We start from the raw sequence: 20,253 nt of genomic DNA on the forward strand, positions 1-20,253 counted from the left end.
CTCTCAGCAATGGACCAATTGTTTCCTTAACCCTTTTCTTGTTTTTAACATGTTGAAAGAATGTTTTTTTGTTATTTTTTACTTTTGTGGCAAGCCTTTCTTCATTGTGAGCCTTAGCTTTCCTTACTTCATCTTTGCAGGCTCGGGCTATTTGCTGATATTCTGCCTTAGTTATGTCCCCCGTTTTCCAATTTGTCAGAGAGTTATTTATGCAGCCATGCTGGTTTCTTTTGGGAGCTGGTATTTTTCTTCATCATTGGTATTGTGCTAGACTGAGCTTTTGTAATCTCATTTTTTCAAAATTTCCCAAGCTTCTTGAGTTGTTTTCCCCTTGAGGATTCACATCCATGGAATTCTTCCCAAGCTCTCTTTAAGTTTATTGAAATTAGCTCTCTTAAAGTCCAAGACTCTAGTTTGACTTTGTTCTACTACTTGTGTTTGCATAATGTTGAATTCCAATATTGCATGGTCACTTGCCCCCAGGGTTCCTATGGCTTCAACACCTTCTATCATTTCGTCTCTGTTAGTGAGAATTAAGTCTAATATGGCCGATCCCCTTGTTCCCTTCTCTACTTTTTGGGAATAAAAGTTGTCTAGGTTCGTTAGGAACCTGTTGGATCTTCCACTTGGTACATAGTTTGTTTCCCAGTTGATGTCAGGGTAGTTAAAATCCCACATTACTATTGTGGTGTGATTCCTATATACCTTAGTTAGCTGACTAGCAAAAAGTTCATCTACTTCCTCTGCTTGGTTGGGAGGCCTTTAGTATAGACCTATGGCAATGTCGTTTACCACCCCAACCTTTAATATTGACCCAAATGCATTCAAGATAGTTCTCATCATTGTTGTGCTCTATTTCTGTAGAGATGTAATTATTTCTTACATATAGTGCAACTCCACTTCCTCTTTTATTTGGTCTATCTCTTTTAAATAATTTAAATCCTTGTAGCTGTATGTTCCATTTGTGGGTTTCATCCCACCAAGTTTCTGTAATGGCAACAATATTGTATCTGCCCTCATTTACTTGAATTTCTAATTCACCCTGTTTATTCCTCATACTCTGCATTGGTGACATTTGAGCCTATTTTGATTGACCCTGTGTTTACTGTCTACATAACCTGTGTTATGCCTGACTGCCCCTATTTCTTTGCCACTTGTATGATTCATGCACATGGTACGGCACTCACTATTAAATGCTTGGTTTTGCTTGACAGCAGGAGTGATAATCTTACCCGCACATACATCTATGTTACATGCACTCATAACCCTATGAGTTGTAGATTGCTGGGGACAGAAATATTCTGTATCAATTAATTCTCTGTCCCTGCTGTTCAGTTTAAATATTTATCCAGAAAATCTGTGAATTTAATGCCAAGTAACTCAGTCCCTTTCTTGAATCTCTTTTGTATAGTTTTTCATTGGACCAGCTGCAGGCATAATGACTAATAAAACCAAAGCCTTCTCTTTTATACCACTCCTTTAGCCACATTAAACTCTGCTACATGCTGGCCCTTCCCTTTTTGTTCCTTATATACTGGTAAAACGTCTGAAAAGACATTTTATAAGCCTACAACCTACACTACTAAATTCATACCCCAGGCTCTGGAAATCATTCTTCACAGAAAGTACATCTTTTTGGGACAGATAATTTGTGCCAAGATGTATAATAGCATCAACGTCACAGTCCTTACTTGCATTCTTGATTATCTTAAGAATATGCATCTTGTCTCTGCTGGCAGTAGCACCTGGCAGACACTTGACCTCTTTTAAAATATCCATATCCTTTCCTAAATTTAAATTTGAAAAGAGTACTGCTAAAGACAGGTGCAAAAGAGCTATTACATGAACATACAGGGAATGTAGATAGAAAACATAACAATCTTTCACTCACCTTTCAGTGAGCTCAAAAATTTTGCCAAAGGACATTAGGTGAATGAAAAAATAGAGCATAAGATAGAAAAAGAGAAGACACTTACCAAATGGGCAAAAAGTAGCAATAGCAATATATATATATATATATATATATATATATATTGCTATTGCTACTTTTTGCCCATTTGGTAAGTGTCTTCTCTTTTTCTATCTTATGCTCTATTTTTTCATTCACCTAATGTCCTTTGGCAAAATTTTTGAGCTCACTGAAAGGTGAGTGAAAGATTGTTATGTTTTCTATCTACATTCCTAAAAAGTACAGGTTTATATATATATATATATATATCCCCAAAACCCTAAACCTGTACTTTTTAGGAATTTATTAGGATTAGGATTTCAGCCTAATTTTAATTTTATTTTTAAAAGTGTTCAATTCCCATTCCTTATCCTTCTGTTTTGAAAATTCTTATTGGAATGAATGAAGAGATATTTCAGTTGGCACTATGCTCTGTGCAATTCTGACCATTTTCATGGGCTTATCTAATTAATCCTTGAGAGCATTTATTCTTGTGTAGCTCTCTATTTTTAAAAAAATCCCCTATTTAAACCCACAGCTCAGTTAAAATAGAGTATAAATGAAAATACATCCTTTGATAGATTTGTACCCAAATCACACAATATCTAAATATAAAATTTTAATGTATACATATTTTTTGCAGTTTTGAAAACGTTGGTTTTTCACTTAAAGCTTTTAGGAACATTGGAACTCATAGGCTAAATTCTATTTTAAATAGGATGACTGTATTTTCAACATACTGAATTCAGTTCAGTTAAAGTTTACATTTGTAGGAGCTATAATGTAGGGTTGGAATAGTATCAAATTTGAAAGGTGTTGACTTGTTCATTTATACATCCATTATGACAATTTGCACACTGATTCTTTTAACAGACGGTTTACTGGAGTATGATTTGAAGGAAATAGACTGATGTGGCAGTATAGTTTTCCTTATATTTAGTTATAAAGCATACTGTAAAAATATTAGGGAACATCGATCATTGTGTAAATATAATATATGTCAGTGACTCATCCTGAAGATAAAGCAAAAATCCCTTTTATTTAGATATGATAAATGCTGTATATAAATATTAGTTTTCAGTGTTATCTGCAATATAAAGTGAAAATAAAAACCTTATGTGAAACCTTGGGCAAAACACCTAAATGATTTTGTCTGTTTAAAGATACCACACAAATCTCTTTGGGGACAATGTTCTATTATTTATATGCTGCTGCCAAACCCCCACAAATTGATATAAGTTTGACCATGTGAATACATATGACAGCATTTTTGTCTAATCTTTCCATTGTTTTGCTTTGTCCCAACAGGAAAATATGGGATGTATAAAATCCAAACAAAAAGAGAATCTGCAAGGAGATGGGCTAGATGTGAAGAACAAATCAGTACGTAAAACTGAACGAACTATTTATGTGAGGGATCCAACGTCCAATAAACAGCAAAGGCCAGTAAGTAGATAGTTTCAGGGAAGAATTCCCACAGTGAGATTGCAGTTTGACTGGCATATCTTAAGTGTTTATTTCATTTAAAAAAAGCAACACAACACATAACCAGGAATGAATATTACATTTTCATGGACTGCAGTTTAACTTTGTGGCAATGGGTTCATTAGCCCATAAAGAATGTACCTGAAATCCAGAACCTTTGAGTCATCAGTTCCAACTAAGAGCAGTTTGAATATATTACTAAGCAGTGTTAGTTTCACTCGGGAATCTTGGAAATACATAAATTCCTTTTTTTTAATGTCTCTTTTTTAACCTGTTCACAATGGTGGAAATTGCTTTAGAATTTATTTTCTTCAGTTGAACTGAAGAAGCTTCTTGGATGAGAAGCAAAACATCTTAAAGGAAAAACAAAGAAAACAAACAAAGTTGGCCTTTTGAAAAAAGCATACTTGGGACATGATCTGGATGATTCTCCATAGACTTCAGGTTGGGAGTAAATGCCTCCCAATGCAGCTGCAAGGGGTGGGAATAGTAGGAGAAAACTATGACTGCAAGCACAGTGAAAGTATTTACTCCTGTGGGAAACAAACCACAGGTTGTCCTCAACTTACAACTGTTCATTTAGTGACCATTCAAAGTTACAACAGCAGTGCAAAAGTAATTTACGACTGTATTTCAGAGTAATGAAGCAAAAGGGACGTATGACTGTATTTCACACCTTTGCAGCATCCCCATGACCATATGATCAAAATTCAGACGCTTGGCAACTGGTTCATATTTATGACCATTTCAGTGTCCAGGGTCATGTGATCACCTTCTGGCAAGGAAAGTCAATAGGGAAGCCAGATTCACTTAATAACCGTGTTATAACTTAAACACTGCAGTGACTCACTTAACTGTGGCAAAAAGTTGTAAAATAGGAAAAAACTCACTTAACAAATATCTCACTTAATAACAGAATTTTTGGCTCAATTTTGGACATAAGTCAAGGACTATCTGTATGAAACTAAGATAGGCCTTGGCCTAATCCTAATTCCTTTCCAGAGTGCTGCATGCAAAGAGATTGGTCATAAGAATGATCTTGTACTAAGACATCTTCCAGATAAAGTTGAAGTCAGACAGGGAGAGACCTAAGATAGGCTGCCACAGCCGCCATGACTTTAGTGAATGTTTGTGGGGCTGATGCTAGACAAAGCGGCAATGCCCTGTATTGGTAATGGGCTGCTTCCTTAGCGAACCTAAGATATTTGCGGTGGGGAGGCCGGATTGGGATATGAAGGTATGCTTCAGTAAGGTCTATGGATGCCATGAAGTCGTCTTGCCTAATACTTAACAGGATGGAATGTAAAGACGCCATCTTAAAGCGGCGATAAACAATAAATTTGTTCAGATGTTTCAGATCCAGGATCGCTCTCCACCCTCCTCCCAAACTCTTCAGAACAATAAAGAGGTTGGAATAAAACCCTCGCCCTTGATCCTCTAAGGCAGCGATGGCGTACCTTTTTTGGCTCGCGTGCCACAAGTGGGGGGAGCACAGGGGGGTCATGTGCAGTGGTGCCGCACCCATAATGCAACGCGCGACCCCCCAGTACGCATGCGCGCACAACGCGCGACCCCGCCCCCATTTTTACATGCTTTTTTCGCCCTCCCCAAGCTCCAGAGGCTTTATAGGAGCCTGGGGAGGGCAAAAAGAGCGTCCCCCACCCCCCCGGAGGCCCTCCAGAGGCTTCAGGGACCGTCCGGAGGCTTCCCTGAAGCCTTCGGAATGCTTAAAACCACCCTCCGAGCAAACCGGAAGTGACTTCCAGGTTGCTCGGAGGGTCGTTTTAAGTGCTCCGAAGGCATCAGGGAAGCCTCCGGATGGTCCCTGAAGCCTTTGGAACACTTAAAACCACCCTCCGAGCAAACCGGAAGTGACTTCCGGTTTGCTCGGAGAGTCGTTTTAAGCGCTCCGAAGGCGTCAAGGAAGCCTCCGGACGGTCCCTGAAGCCTTCGGAACGCTTAAAACGACCCTCCGAGCAACCCGGAAGTGACTTACGGTTTGCTCGGAGGTGGTTTTAAGCGTTCCGAAGGCTTCAGGGAAGCCTCCGGACGGTCCCTGAAGCCTCCGGGGGGGGGGGGCGAGGGAGACTCTTTTCGCCCTCCCCAGGCTCCTATAAAGCCTCTGGAGCCTGGGGAAGGTGAAAAATAGCTTTTAAAAAGGTGGACTCAGCTGGCCAGCACGCGCATGCATGCTGGCCAGTTGACAGGGCAGTGCTTCGCGTGCCCTAACAAATGGCTCCGCATGCCACTTGTGGCATGCGTGCCATAGGTTCACCATCACTGCTCTAAGGGAACCGGCTCTATTGCCCGAGTCTCCAATAAGTGTTGAATTGCAAGCCGGACCAGATCACATTTAACTGTGTCCTGGGAAGAGAGGAAGGTTCTGAAGAGATTGAGAGGGGAAGAGAAAAATTCCAGTCTGAGGCCCTGTTGTACAGTATCGAGAACCGAAGCGTCCGATGTTATGCGTTCCCATTGTGACGCAATATGATTCAGGCAGCCGCCTATGGGAAGCATGGGATTCGACTCACTTCCCTCTGTGGAAGGGACGGACGCCCTCCCCCCCAATGAAAGGGCCGCTATCTAAAGAGATTTGCAGGGTTTTTTTAATGTTATTTTTTTACCATCTCCAGTGTCCAAAAATGTTTTTTTTAACTGCACTCTTTAAATGTTACAGAGATACTACACTTATTCTCATAAAACATATACTAAGGAGGGGGATGGGTCTCCATTTTCAAGATGGATGCCTTCATAAAATACTTTTTTTCATTTAATGAAAACCGCTACAGAGAAGAAAGATTAATTGCAACAGAGTCTGAAAGCCAAAAACTCAATATTATTTTTATTTTTAAAGTTTGGGAACTGAGAACTAGACAATGCACCTGGCAATTTTATCCATTACATGATAACTGTTTTTCAGTTATCATATGGTAACAAAACCAGCTGGGGTCACACACTGTGCTAAAGCCTGCCACGGATGACTTTACTCATTTGAGGTTGTTTTTATTGAAAAAGAATAACTAATAGAATACAAAGTATTGCCCTTAAAGAAAATCTACATTTCTGTGAATGCAGCTACAGAGGTACAGAGCAGTGTAAAAAGTTGAATTGCACTTTATTGTATTATTGGACCTACCTGCCCCAAACTAATGAGATGATAGACCAGCGATGGTGAACCTTTTTGGCTCACGTGCATAAGTGGGGGGAGCGCAGTGGGATCGTGTGCGGGTGTGCTGCACCGATAATGCAATGTGCGACACCCCCAGTGCGCATGCGCGCACTACAGGCGCTCACCCCCATTTTTACATGCTTTTTTCGCCCTCCCCAGGCTTCAGAGGCTTTATAGGAGCCTAGGGAGGGCGAAAACAGCCTCCCCCGCCCCTCTGGATGCCCTCAGGGGGCGGGAACTCACTTCCGGTTTGCTCGGAGGGTCGTTTTAAGCATTCCAAAGGCTTCAGAGACCGTCCAGACCCTGACGCCTTCGGAGCGCTCAAAAGACCCTCTGAACAAACCCTCGGAGGATCGTTTTAAGCATTCTGAAGGCTTCAGGGAAGCCTCCGGACGGTCCCTGAAGCCTTCGGAGCACTCAAAACGATCCTCTGAGCAAACAGGAAGTGACTTCTGGTTTGCTCGGAGGGTCGTTTTGAGCGCTTCGAAGGCATCAGGGAAGCTCATGAAGCTTCCGGAGGGCCTCCGCGGGGCGGGGTGGCTCTTTTCACCCTCCCTAGCCTCCTATAAAGCCTCTGGAGCCTGGGGAGGGCAAAAAATGGCTTTAAAAAAGAGTGAACTGAGCTGGCCAGCGCGCGCATGCGGGCTGGCCAGCAACAGGGCAGCGCCTCGCGAACCCTGACAAATGGCTCCGCGTGCCACCTGTGGCACATGTGCCATAGGTTCGCCATCACTGTGATAGACAATAGGAATGTGCAGCAATTTGGATTTTAAAGAGAAAATGAATTTTGAGTGCACCAAGTTGCTCATTGTGTCCTTGCTTGAAATCCTTTTAGAAGCTGAACTTTTTGTGATCTTCCTTCCAATCCCAGGAAAAGATGCATTTGAATTAAGGACGTGACAGTATGTGGGATGTCTGAGTCCACATTTTCTCTGAATTACCTTTTTATTCAAATCTCATTTATTCGACACTCCTATGGAAAAGGATCTCAGGAAGCTATAGAGTAGCAGTGGAGGAAAGCAATTTACCATCTGATAAATGGAGCTTCTGTTCCATTTACTGTCCATTGCAATAGCCATTTGGTACACAAAGTGCTTAAAATCTACCTTCATAACTCCAAAAGTGTCCACCAACTAACTACAAGACCACTGCATTAGCTATAATTATAGTTTAGATTAGTACAATATATAGTTTCAGTCCTTCCAGATTATTTAACAAAACATATTTTGTGTGAATTTAGCCTAGGCAACTAGGGACTAACACTTCTTGCAAGTCATGTGAGCTGTTCATATGTACTTCCTTTAACATGATAAAGAGTAGCATAGCTGATGATTAGTATTTCAATTCAGCCGGATTTAAGGATTGTCTGAATTTTATCAGTTCCCCCTTTAAAAAAAGCAAGGCTATGCTCCATTTTTTTACAGTATTGTGGACTGATTGGAAAATCATTGAAAATGTCAGCTAATTCTGCACTGGATTCTGTCAGAATAAAATACTGTATTTTTCGGAGTATAAGACGCACTGGAGTATAAGGCACACCAAGGTTTTGAAGAGGCAAATTTAAAAAAAAGTTTCTGCACTCTGAGGACCTCCAAAAACAGACTGTTTTTTTGCAAAAAGGTCCTAGTTTTTTTTTCAAAAAAAGGGGCATGAATAGCCTTTAGGGCAGGAGTGTCCAAACTTGGGAACTTTAAGACTTGTGGACTTCAACTCCCAAAATTCCCCAGCCGTGCTGGCTGGGGAATTCTGGGAGTTGAAGTCCACAAGTCTTAAAGTTCCCAAGTTTGGACACCCCTGCTTTAGGGGGTTTGTGGAGTGCTCCGGGGGCGGGGGACAGTAGCAAGCAAAAAACAGCCTGTTTTTCACAAAAACGCGCCCTTTTGTCAAAAAAAAAGGGCATGCATAGCCTTTAGGAGGCTTATAGAGTGCTCCTGGGCACTGAGCAAAATTGAACAAAAAATGGACTGTTTTTCGCTCATTTCTGCCTTCCCAGCCCCCAGGAGCACTCTGCAGGGCTCCTAAAGGCTATGCATGGCTATTTTGGTGAAGGGGGCAGGAGGGGAAAATGCTGAATTCAGTGTATAAGACGCACCCAGATTTTCAGCTTCTTTTTGAGGAAAAAAGGTGCGTCTTACACTCCGAAAAATACAGTAGTTGGAACTCAAGTGATCTAGAAGGGTAGAGAGTGTCTTAATATGTCAACTTTACCCTACTTACTGGATAATTGAAACATATTTTGAAGAATAATCAATAATTATCTAAAATAGAAAAGTATAATCAATAATTATCTAAAAGTATAATCAATAATTATCTAAAAGTATAATCAATAATTATCTAAAAGTATAATCAATAATTATCTAAAATAGAAAAGTATTGTATTAAAATAAATGTATATATAAAAATACAATTTTGACAAATAAATAAATTTGTTTTTACCAAAAGTACATCGATTTGGTTTTCAGGAAACCCACAAAAATACTGATATTCCAGCCAAAATGTTCAATTGCGTCATAAATATATTTTAGCAATAAATAGCCTAGAATTCCATAATGCCCAACTTTAAGTAACCTAAAAGTGCATACTGACTTTCAATAAATTTTATTAATTCAGTGAAATAGATTAGGTTGTATATCAGTCCTTGTTGACATGGAATTCATTTTTACAGGTGTGTTGAACACTTTCTAATTGTTGTTCTATAAATAGACGTCTTCCCAGTTGGCTCTTGCAATTTTTTTCCAGGAATATTTTTATAAATCTATATAGCTTTGAAGCTTATAGAAGAACACTGGTGGTTCAGATAAAAGAGCACCATTTAGTTTCCACAATTGCTGTACTCTGATATGAATTTCCTGATAAATTTGCATGCGCGGGCATTTCAAACCCAAGTGCACACAGCCCAAAATAAAATAATCATCTTAAGAAAAACCCTATAGGACCTGTATTTTAAATTTTAAATAATTTTGGTGATATCAAATTACTTATTATTTTGTTTTAGGGAAATGAAGATATTCTTTTGCCAGGTCAAAGGTTCTATCATGAAGGTATGTTTATAGAAAATCAGTCATTGCTACAACAAATTGCTATTGTTTGAATGTAATAAATGAGTAAGAATATATTTGTTACATTTCTCAATTAGAGGAAGAGAAAGAGCATGGGGACATTGTGATAGCCTTATATATTTATGAAGGCATGCATGAAGATGACCTGTCTTTCAAAAAAGGAGAAAAAATGAGAATTCTAGAGGAGTAAGTATAGAAGTCTTATCCTACTTCTATTTACTTCTATGTAATCATGAGGTTAGGGGTATGCTCAGCAGTTAGACTGGCCATTTTCATTCCAGTAGACCAAAGCTGTTTAATATTATTAAAATCATGAAGTTAAGCATTATGCTGGGTAAAAACTGGGAAGGACTGTATTTATTGGCCATGAAGTTCATAAGATGTGACTGTCGTTCAACTTAACCTGTTCTGACCAGCTAGACAATTGGAAGGATGTAATAAAAGGATTATTATCACCTACAACCCCTCTATACTTTCAGATTCAATCTGTAGGATCTCTTATTGAAGAATTGGTTAGAAGTTCAAAAGCAGATGTCCCACAGTTTTCCAAGAGAGTTTTTGTTCCCATTTTTCCCCATTCAAAATGTTTGTTTTTAGTATTAAATATATAATACTAAAACATACATACATCTATATAGCCATAGCCGTTAATAGCTATGTAATATTTGTTTCCATTGAAAAGTTCCATGTTTCTCCTCTGCTCGTGAAATGTTGCTTTAGTAATATTCATCAATAACTGAATTTTAACATTATTGGGATAAACAGATGTCCTTCATCCGATTAAAAAAAAAATTAAATTTAAAAAAAATTAAAAACCACAAATGCAGACGAGTGAATCCCTGAGTCTTTTGGCCATCAGTTTTCTAATTTAATAAAAACTATCAATATCTAGAATATTGTGATTTTTTTTGTTATATTTTTTTAAAGAATCACTTTCTGTGGTGGCCTCAGTATGCTGACCTATATATTTAATTATTCAATCATCTAAAACTGCATGATAAGCAATACTAGTTTTGGAAGTTAATGCAGGATTTAATATGCATTAGGTTTCAAACCAGTTTTTATTCCTAACATAGTTAATAGGTAATATGCTGGGCATACTTTGGCACCCTGCTAAACCATTTACCTTTAGCTGTGAAAGGAAGATAAGTGGTTGGATCCCTGGCTTAGCTTTCTACCAGCCTGTCTGAGAAAGTTATTACGGGCAAATGAAGATGTCTTTCTTTATCAAATTCATACATCTACATCAAAGGAGACTACAGGTGGTATACAAAAATGGATAAAACCACATATTAAAAAACCATATATGTAAAAAGATATAAAAATCACATTTACAGTAACCTTATAAAAACAGAGATACAGGCTTTTGGCAAAGAGGGGATAAAAACACCCAGCTCAACAATTAAGCCACCTAAGGATGTCTCCGATCCCTGGTATCTTAGTGTGCCTTACCATCAGAGAATAAGGTTACTTCTGTCATTGAAAAAAATATACTTCGTACAGGTAATCCTCAATTTACGATCATTTTCTTAACAAGGATTTAATGTTACGACAGTGACTGCAAAGGCTACTTACCACCCATTTTCCTAAATTGTGGTGACCAGATATATTCCCATGGTCATATCAGCATCCTGCAGTCACATGTGATTTGTGATTTTTTGCCGATTTTTTCATTCCAATTGCAGGAGTCATTTAACAAACACTACAAAAAATGTTGAAAAATTGGGGATCTGGTTACACGATGCCTAAATTTATGACCACTACAACTTAATGACAGTAATTCTGGGTTATAAATTGAGAACTACCTGTGACTTATTTACAGTTAAACAAAGCAAGTAGTGTATTCTGCATTAGCATAATAAGCCCTAAATGAGGCAATTATTTCAATGTATGTGATTCATGCCAAAGCATTAAATCTGGATTAGTATGATGTCTGAACATAGTTATTATTTACTTCAGTTTAAATGTAAGTTTCTTTGAATGCTACAGGTTGATCAGTAATGTCTTCTTTACAAAAATAACAGTGTTTATTTTACTCATTTTTTTAGACACGGCGAATGGTGGAGGGCTAAGTCCCTTGTAACTAAGAAAGAAGGATTTATCCCAAGCAATTATGTTGCAAAAGTCAATACCTTAGAAACAGAAGAGTAGGTTTCTTATCTTTTAAATATTTGATTTCCATTGCTTTTTTTCATGTTTGGGTAACAATAAAAATATGTTTTTGAAACAATGCTTTTCAGATGGTTCTTTAAAGACATAACCAGAAAAGATGCAGAAAGGCAACTTCTAGCTCCAGGAAATGCTCCTGGAGCATTTCTGATCAGAGAGAGTGAAACATTAAAAGGTAGGTTTTCTAGATTTCATTGGATCTGAAAATAAATTCAATTTTCTGTCTTAAAATTCTTAAATGTTTATGATTTAAATTGATGCTTCTTTCCTTTGATTTATATGGCTGCCCAACTTAACAAAAAAACTTACAGTTGGATGGTAGCATAAAAACAAAACAGGGAATAATACTAGAACAAAATAGCAAAATGATCAAGATCAACAAATGCACAATCCATTAAAAAAGATCCTTTTTGGACAGAATCATCTTAAACTCAGGCCTAATGCCCAGTGAAAGCCAGGTTTTCAGGGCCTTAAAGGCTAGCAGACTTGTAGCCATCTGTTCTGATATCTCAGACGCTGCCACAAAGAAGAGGAAGTCAAACTATTCTCCAAAGCACCTGTGTGCAGGACAAGAAGCAATGGGTGGACATTAATCAAGAAGAGAAGCAACTTAGAACTAAGGAGAAATTTCATGACAGTTAGAACAATTAATCAGTGGAACAACTTGCCTCCAGAAGTTGTGAATGCTCCAACACTGGAAGTTTTTAAGAAGCTATTGAATAACCATTTGTCTGAAGTGGTGTAGGGTTTCCTGACTAAGGGGGTTGGACTAGAAGATCTCCAAGGTTCCTTCCAACTCTGTTATTCAATTCTATTCATCAGAATCTTAAGAGGACTGTGACAGAGAAGGCATGGTAGCTAGATTCTGCCAGGTAATATAAGAAGGGAATTGAAGCATGCCTGCCTGCCATGTATCAAAGATGAGCGGAGACACAGGTGTCTCATAAATAACATGGCTGTGTGTGATGGCACACAATGGTACATCAAGTTGTTTGAATAATTATTCATACAATAATATTTTTCCTAGGTATAATGCAGCTTTATATAGAGCATGCTGCATTAGTGCATATGAGAGGTGACTAAGACATAATTGTCCCCCCAATCTGGGAATGTATGGAATTTAGTATCTGAAAGAGCCTCCTGGCTATCTCCTGTTTCAGCAGAACCAAGAAGACCATAAGAGGATCCCCACACTGTGCTCCAGTTCTGTCTGAGGGAATACAATTTTATGCAGAACTGAAGGAGGACGGGGGAAAGTCCCTAGAACTGGGGATCCGAAAACTCACTGTATGACTATAGTTTGGGTAGAACGAAGGTTGTTCTTTGACATTCAGGTCTCCAGAGTTTCTAGAAATTGGGAAGGAACCTAAGCAGTATGACTTGGTTGCTCTAGGTTGGAGTTATATAATTGGATATCATCAGTAGTGATGATATCTGACCTTGCACCTACTGGCTTCCCTAGCCGTTAAATAGGGTGGAGAGAGAGTACAATCCTAAGGAACCCATAGAGGGGGGAAAATGTTAAATTTGCCTCCATCTCCACCAGATGCCAGCTCAGCCATATGATTGTGGTTTTCGGGTTTGTGTTGTATGAAGAAAAGGAAAGTGTTTAAGGGAAAAAGATGATTAGGATCCTATTTTACATTCATTTGAGATTCTTATTAAAGTCAAATTCTACCACTATTCAGCTATTACATAATGTAACTGTTCACATTTGTAAGAAATGCAATTGGAATGAGTGATACTATGGGGGAAATAGTTTTTAAGATGATTAACTATAGCAGGAAAATAGAACCAGAGTCCCATGATTATTTTCCCTGTTCTGAATCATTGTTTGTTTGGACAAGTGTCAGAATTGTTCACCCAGGAAAAGTGTTTTTTTTTTAAAGAAACATTTTTAAAACAAATGAGAATGCTAACAAGTCTATTTTTGTAAAGTAAATTTTGTTTTATTGCAACTTGTTTGGTAAACATTAGAAAAATATCAATTTAATGGACCTAGTCTTCGTTGTCTTACTGAAATGGTAGGTAGCAATGAGCTTGAGAAATGGAGGAAGAGAATCCTTCAGAACAATGTTCAGATATGAGACAATTAGCATGGAGAAGGGATCTGGCCAAGACCAACATCTCAAAAAGGAGCCTTCCTACCATGTTTTCCCAAAAATAAGGCAGGGTCTTATATTTTTACCCCCGAAATTAGCACTTGGCCTTATTTTCTGGGAGGTCTTTTTTTTTTTTTGAAGTGCAGGAGGCGGTGAGCGAGGTCACCTCATGGCAGCTGCTATGTTGCAATATTTTCAGGAATAGCTTATTTTAGCGCATGAGCTCAAAAGCCCAATTTAACTTATCATCTGGAGAGGTCTTATTTTCAGGAAAACATGGTAGTATTTTGGGTTTTGAAGGCAATGGGGGAGTAACATACTTTTAGACTTGCAATATTATTTTAATACAATCCTACAATAGAATAGATGTAGTACTTCTGGGTGGGCTTCTTGTCTGGACTACCTTACAAATCTGACACAGTTTAATCTTTTCTTGATTAACATTGTTTATAAGTTATTATTTTAAAGATAGCAACCAACTGGCAATTATTTTATGGTTTACTGATGGTTTTGTTCTGTCCACAGGTAGTTATTCATTATCAATAAGAGACCATGATGGACAAAATGGTGATGTTGTTAAGCACTACAAAATCAGAAGCTTAGACAATGGAGGCTATTACATCTCTCCAAGAATCACTTTTCCCTGCATCAGTGATATGATCAAACATTATCAAAGTAAGTCAGCAGCTTTTCTCAAGTACCTATAAAATACTAGCCAAGACTGAAAACATTTCTGCATTTCAAATTCAAATAGATTTTGACGTGAAGGATAAATTGTGTCAAAGGTGAACATCATTATAAGTCCAGGAGAATTCTCAGAAGTGAGAAGGTTAAAATAATCAAAAGGCAAATATCAACGTGAAACAAAGATAAGCTAAGTGCAGATTGTGGAATATCAAATTGGCTTGAAACAGAACACTTTTCAGATTATCAACATTGTAATTATTTGTATAACATTGTGGCAGTCTTGTGAACATATTTCCTGTGGGAAAGAAAAACCACAGTTGATATTTAAGAGAGTGCAGTTTAATTCATTCACAATAATGTTTTATATAGATATCTTAAGATCTTTCTTTTCCCATAATGCCTATCTTCACCACTTTGTCAAGCTATATCTGATTACTATGCCTTAAATACTGTTCCACGTTTCTTTGAATATATCATGCATGGCAAATCTCTATGTTTAGTTAAAAATCCAAACATTAATTTCATATTTCTAAGTTTGAATATCATGGCTGATATAAGCAAAAAGTTCTGCTTTATCTGTTATAATTAGCAAAATATATTTCACTAGATATTCACAAATGAATAAAGTATAACAAAGTTTACTGAAATGCATGCATGTGTGTATTATCAACCATTAACAAAATTTTCTGGTTTTATAGTTAACTAAGCAGTTGTAATCAGAATACTTTCTTATTAATGGCACAAGGTAGTATTTCATCAAGTAAATTTGTAAATTGAAAATAAGAAACCCTGGATAAGTACACATCGTTCTAATGTAATTATTCCCATATAACTTTTTGCAGCTGTATCCCAGGATCACCCTAATCTTACTGATAGTCAACTTGGGTATGAAAAACAAATGCCATAGAATCTATGGCATTAAAAAGTAATCCTATCCTGTACAAAGAAAACATAGGTATACGGTCTCTGAAAATTTCCAATGATACATAAATATAGGATGTTTGTTTCTTAAACAGAGCAAGCAGATGGCTTATGCAGAAAGCTAGAGAAAACATGTATCAGTCCTAAGCCACAGAAACCATGGGATAAAGATGCCTGGGAAATCCCTCGAGATTCAATCAAATTAGTGAAAAAACTTGGAGCGGGTCAATTCGGAGAAGTTTGGATGGGTAAGGTACTCATAAATAGAGAATTTCTCAGAATTTCTTATAACATGTACATCAGTGGTAGAATTCAAAATATTTTACTACCGGTTCTGTGGGCATGGCTTGGTGTGTGTGGCGTGGCTTGGTGGGCATGGCAGGGGAAGGATACTGTAAAATCTCCATTCCCTCCCCACTCCAGGGGAAAGTTACTGTAAAATTCCCACTCCCTCATGATCAGCTGGCACTCGGAAGACTGAAAATAGTCAGAGGTAGTATTTACTGGTTCTCCGGACTACTCAAAATTTCAGCTACCGGTTCTGCAGAACTGGTCAGAACCTCCAACCACTATTCTCCATTGTTTATTCATAGTCTCTTAGGAAAGCAATTTGTTTCTCAACTATTAATTATTTTTTTCAGAATCGTGTGGGTAGGAGTAGAGGGACAAGTTTAATTTGATACTTAATTGTTGTGAACCTAGGCAGCAGTAAAGAGTGATCTTGCTGACACTTCTTGTAAGCATAATTACTGGTATAGGATTTCTTTTAACAGTCAAGAAACAATGATGTTGATCAGGATCATTGAACTGAGTGATCATGTAAGAAAATGAGATTACAGAAGGTGTCAGAGAATGTGTATGTCCTTTTCCCAACATCCCTCAAATAGTTGTTAAAAAATCCGTATGGTGCCAGATTCCCAGATGTCTCAGGCTCCTAAGGTCATGAGTAAGCCAAATGGGCCTTTGTTATTGCCCAATTACCCTGAACATTTATTTGGTCAGAGAATCTAGAAAAAACTATTTGCTCATATTATGAAACTGTGCTTTATGCAGTACTTAGCAGATATGCTGGGTAGCACAGAACAAATTTTGGCTGACTATGATTCTTGACTTCAGTTGCACGGTCAAGTTTCCATTTGCCCGCCCACTGAATGACTGCCTCTCTTTTCAATTTAGGAACCCATCTCCATATGGCTACCGTGTTTCCCCGAAAATACAACCTGTCCCGAAACTAAACCCATGCCACATTTTTCGCGTGGGCAAAAATATAAGCCCACCCCCGAAAATAAACCCCCCCTCCGGCCAGGCAGAGCACCGCTCACTGACCTAGCGTTATTCCGAAAGCGCCAAGTCGCAGGAGCGGGAGGGGGGGGAGCGCTCACATTGCTTGCTGCCTTCGGGATACCGCTAGGTTGGGGAGTGGCATTCTGCCTGGCCGAAGGGGAGAGTTGCCGGGCGGCTGCTCCCTTGTGAACTGGCTCCCGAAGAGCCGGGCACAGCCTCAGGGGCGAAGCAGCCATGAGGTAATCATGCCCACGAGCAGCCGCCCGGCAAATCCCCTCTCCAGCCGGGAAGAGCGCCATTCACTGACCTAGGGGGTAATCCCTAAGGTGCCAAGCCATGTGGCGCTCTGCCCATCCCCCAGCTCCTGCGGCTTGGCACATTCGGGATACCCCCTAGGTCAGTGCATGGAGCTCTGCCCGGCTGGAGAAGGGGGTTGCGCGAGCGCCTGTTCCGCTCGCAGCTTCACCAAGCCCTTGCCAGGCTCTCCCAGGCCACCGCCGCTGGCTGCTGCTGCCCGCCACCGCCGCCGCCGCCCCGCTCCGCTCAGCGCAACTTCAAAACTCGGGCCGAGTCTTTCAGCATCGGCCGCTCTAGGAGTGCTCTCTATGGTGGGCTGGCTGCCGGACAGGGAGTCTTCCAGCAGCCGGCCCACCATAGAGAGCACTCCTAGAGCGGCCGATGCTGAAAGACTCGGCCCGAGTTTTGAAGTTGCGCGGAGCGGAGCGGAGCGGAGCGGAGCGGCGGCGGCGGCGGCGGCGGCGGCGGGCAGCAGCAGCCAGCGGCGGTGGCCTGGGAGAGCCTGGCAAGGGCTTGGTGAAGCTGCGAGCGGAACAGGCGCTCGCGCAACCCCCTTCTCCAGCCGGGCAGAGCTCCATGCACTGACCTAGGGGGTATCCCGAATGTGCCAAGCCGCAGGAGCTGGGGGATGGGCAGAGCGCCACATGGCTTGGCACCTTAGGGATTACCCCCTAGGTCAGTGAATGGCGCTCTTCCCGGCTGGAGAGGGGATTTGCCGGGCGGCAGCTCGTGAGCATGGTTACCTCATGGCTGCTTCGCCCCTGAGGCTGTGCCCGGCACTTCGGGAGCCACTTCACAAGGAAGCAGCCGCCCGGCAGCCCCAAAACAATAAGCCCTCCCTGATAATAAACCCAAGGGCATATTTCGTGGGGCAAAAGAAAATAAGCCCCTGGCGTATTTTCGGGGAAACACGGTAGGCCTTCATTTCCCATCACAGAGATGACTGATTTGTTAATTTAATGTAAGACATGCAGATATAATATGCTTGTCAGGCATTATCTTGGGATGTTTGCTCTTTAGTACAGTCATACCCAAAATTCTGCAAAATGAATGAACATACTGTAGGTTAGGAAAGTGTTGTCATCTGCAAAAGGAAGAACCGATTTCAGGAAGTTATGTTCCTGCATCTTTATGTAAAAAGAAAGGGAGGGCGTTTCTGGTTCAAGATGTTTCCTCTTGTTTATGTAGCCACTTTGACATCTAAATTTGGCACACTGTAACCCTTTAAGTAATTGCTAGACAATGACAAAATTACTGCACTGAAGAGCCAAACTACATTTGCTATTGCTCATGTCTGCCAACATGCAAATTAGCTTGTCACATACCTCATAGAGAAATGTCCTGGAACTGATCACAATTAGTCTGTGGATTTCAGTTTTCTTTGTCTTTCCAAAAGGACATGTTTGTTTGCTCCATAATGATTTTAGTGTGGCAAAGAAATCCAAGACAGTTAATGAAAGGGAGATACTAAAGGATAATACTAATCCTTCATTATGTTTTTAATTGTATAGAAGAATAACTTTTTAAATCCAGTAATCAAAGCAGCAAAGAATCTCACAACATTTTAGATCCTGAACTACATATGAGGTCTCATGGACAAGAGAAAACTCCATTTCATTAGACAGTATCTGCTTTAGGGAAAAATACTTGCAAAAGATTATATAATATGTGCACTCAGGAATACATCCTATGATTTTTATGGGAATTGATCATACAGAAAAGGAGGCAAGCACTCTGATAAAATTTATGTACAACATAAAATACAAATTAAACTTTAAAAAACTTTGGAACAAAAATGCATCTGAAATCAAATTTTGTTATCCCATTAGCACTACCCAGAAGTTTCAGACTTAAAATCAGTCAGTTTACTTGGGTGGTCATGGGACTAACTCATTAACTGGAACAAGTTAATATATGCAACTTTGTATAATTTTGAGGAACAGATAAATAAATAAAGAAAATTATATCTTTATTTAGCTTCCTAATATAAAAGAAATTAAATGTATACAGTTTTTTCCCCTGGACTTTTCTGATACAATTAAATATGAATTTGTCATGGGTATTATATTCCTCCTTGTGGTTTAGGTATAAGATTCAGCTATTTAAGAGCTTAATGTGCTCTTGTAGACCCATTCATCCCCAAATTTTCTATAGTGATAGAAAATAGATTTGGAAGTATAGATACAATAAAACAGCAGCATCTTTTTTCTGTATCGCATTGAAGCCTGAAAAAAAGTTGCTTCAGTAAGTAACAAACTTTGCATTTAGTTTGCAAGATTCAAATATCTTCTTCCAGCTCAATTAGCATGTGAGAAACACCAGGCTGGATGAGGTTGGACTTTTGCATATATACAGCATAGTAAAAAGTGTCATGTCTAGATGTTTAAGTATATTTGTATTAATGAAATATAAATAATAGTAATTATTTTGGATTCATCTTATCAATTTCATTCTAGGTTACTATAATAACAATACCAAAGTGGCAGTTAAGACTTTGAAACCTGGTACTATGTCGGTCCAAGCATTCATGGAAGAAGCCAACCTGATGAAAACACTTCAGCATGACAAGTTGGTCAGACTATATGCTGTAGTCACCAAAGAAGAACCTATATACATTATAACAGAATTTATGGCAAAAGGTATGCATTATTGAATGTGATGTCAAAAATATTATTTATTGATAGTCATTGATCTGAAGTAGAGAGTAAATCTACACTAACTTCTAAATCTTGGCAGAAATGTTGGCTTTTCATCCTGGAACTGGGCTCTTTTCTGGACAAAACTATCCTTTATAAATTAAAGTAAATTAAAGTTCACAATTTGCACTCATCGATGATGGTCCAAATTCAGTCACCTGTGGGTTAGTCAGTGAAGCATAATCTGAAATTGCATACTTTAGCACAATCTGGAAAACCAGATGATCAGAACACTTGTGTTTTGTTTGTATTTTTTGCCAATATCCTTGCTTTATCCACACAGGAAGCTTGCTGGATTTTCTGAAGAGTACAGAAGGGACAAAAGTACTACTACCAAAGCTCATTGATTTCTCAGCTCAGGTAAACAAAACTAGATATAAATTTAAGAAGTGTTCTTGTTTCTATAGTAAAAAAAATAGATCTATCTGACTAGATT

General features: G+C 39.1%; 1 protein-coding gene across 4 annotated transcripts in view; it reads left to right on the forward strand.

The window, feature by feature from the left end:
- LYN (LYN proto-oncogene, Src family tyrosine kinase) overlaps window positions 1-20,253 on the forward strand; it is a 56,438-nt gene that overhangs the window by 28,961 nt on the left and 7,224 nt on the right. For 2 of the 4 annotated variants that reach the window (XM_081952134.1, XM_081952132.1), the window contains exons 2-10: window positions 3,257-3,331; window positions 9,598-9,643; window positions 9,739-9,847; window positions 11,710-11,808; window positions 11,902-12,005; window positions 14,458-14,607; window positions 15,636-15,788; window positions 19,578-19,760; window positions 20,101-20,177. In XM_081952134.1, coding sequence (XP_081808260.1) covers window positions 3,263-3,331; window positions 9,598-9,643; window positions 9,739-9,847; window positions 11,710-11,808; window positions 11,902-12,005; window positions 14,458-14,607; window positions 15,636-15,788; window positions 19,578-19,760; window positions 20,101-20,177 — 990 coding nt within the window. In that variant the 5' untranslated portion in view covers window positions 3,257-3,262. Of the gene's footprint in view, window positions 1-3,256; window positions 3,395-9,597; window positions 9,644-9,738; window positions 9,848-11,709; window positions 11,809-11,901; window positions 12,006-14,457; window positions 14,608-15,635; window positions 15,789-19,577; window positions 19,761-20,100; window positions 20,178-20,253 lie in introns of all 4 variants that reach the window. The other 2 variants (XM_081952133.1, XM_081952131.1) reach the window with 1 other exon arrangement.

This window comes from Natrix helvetica (assembly GCF_964273705.1).
Source record: "Natrix helvetica genome assembly, chromosome: 4".
Taxonomy (NCBI): domain Eukaryota; kingdom Metazoa; phylum Chordata; class Lepidosauria; order Squamata; family Natricidae; genus Natrix; species Natrix helvetica.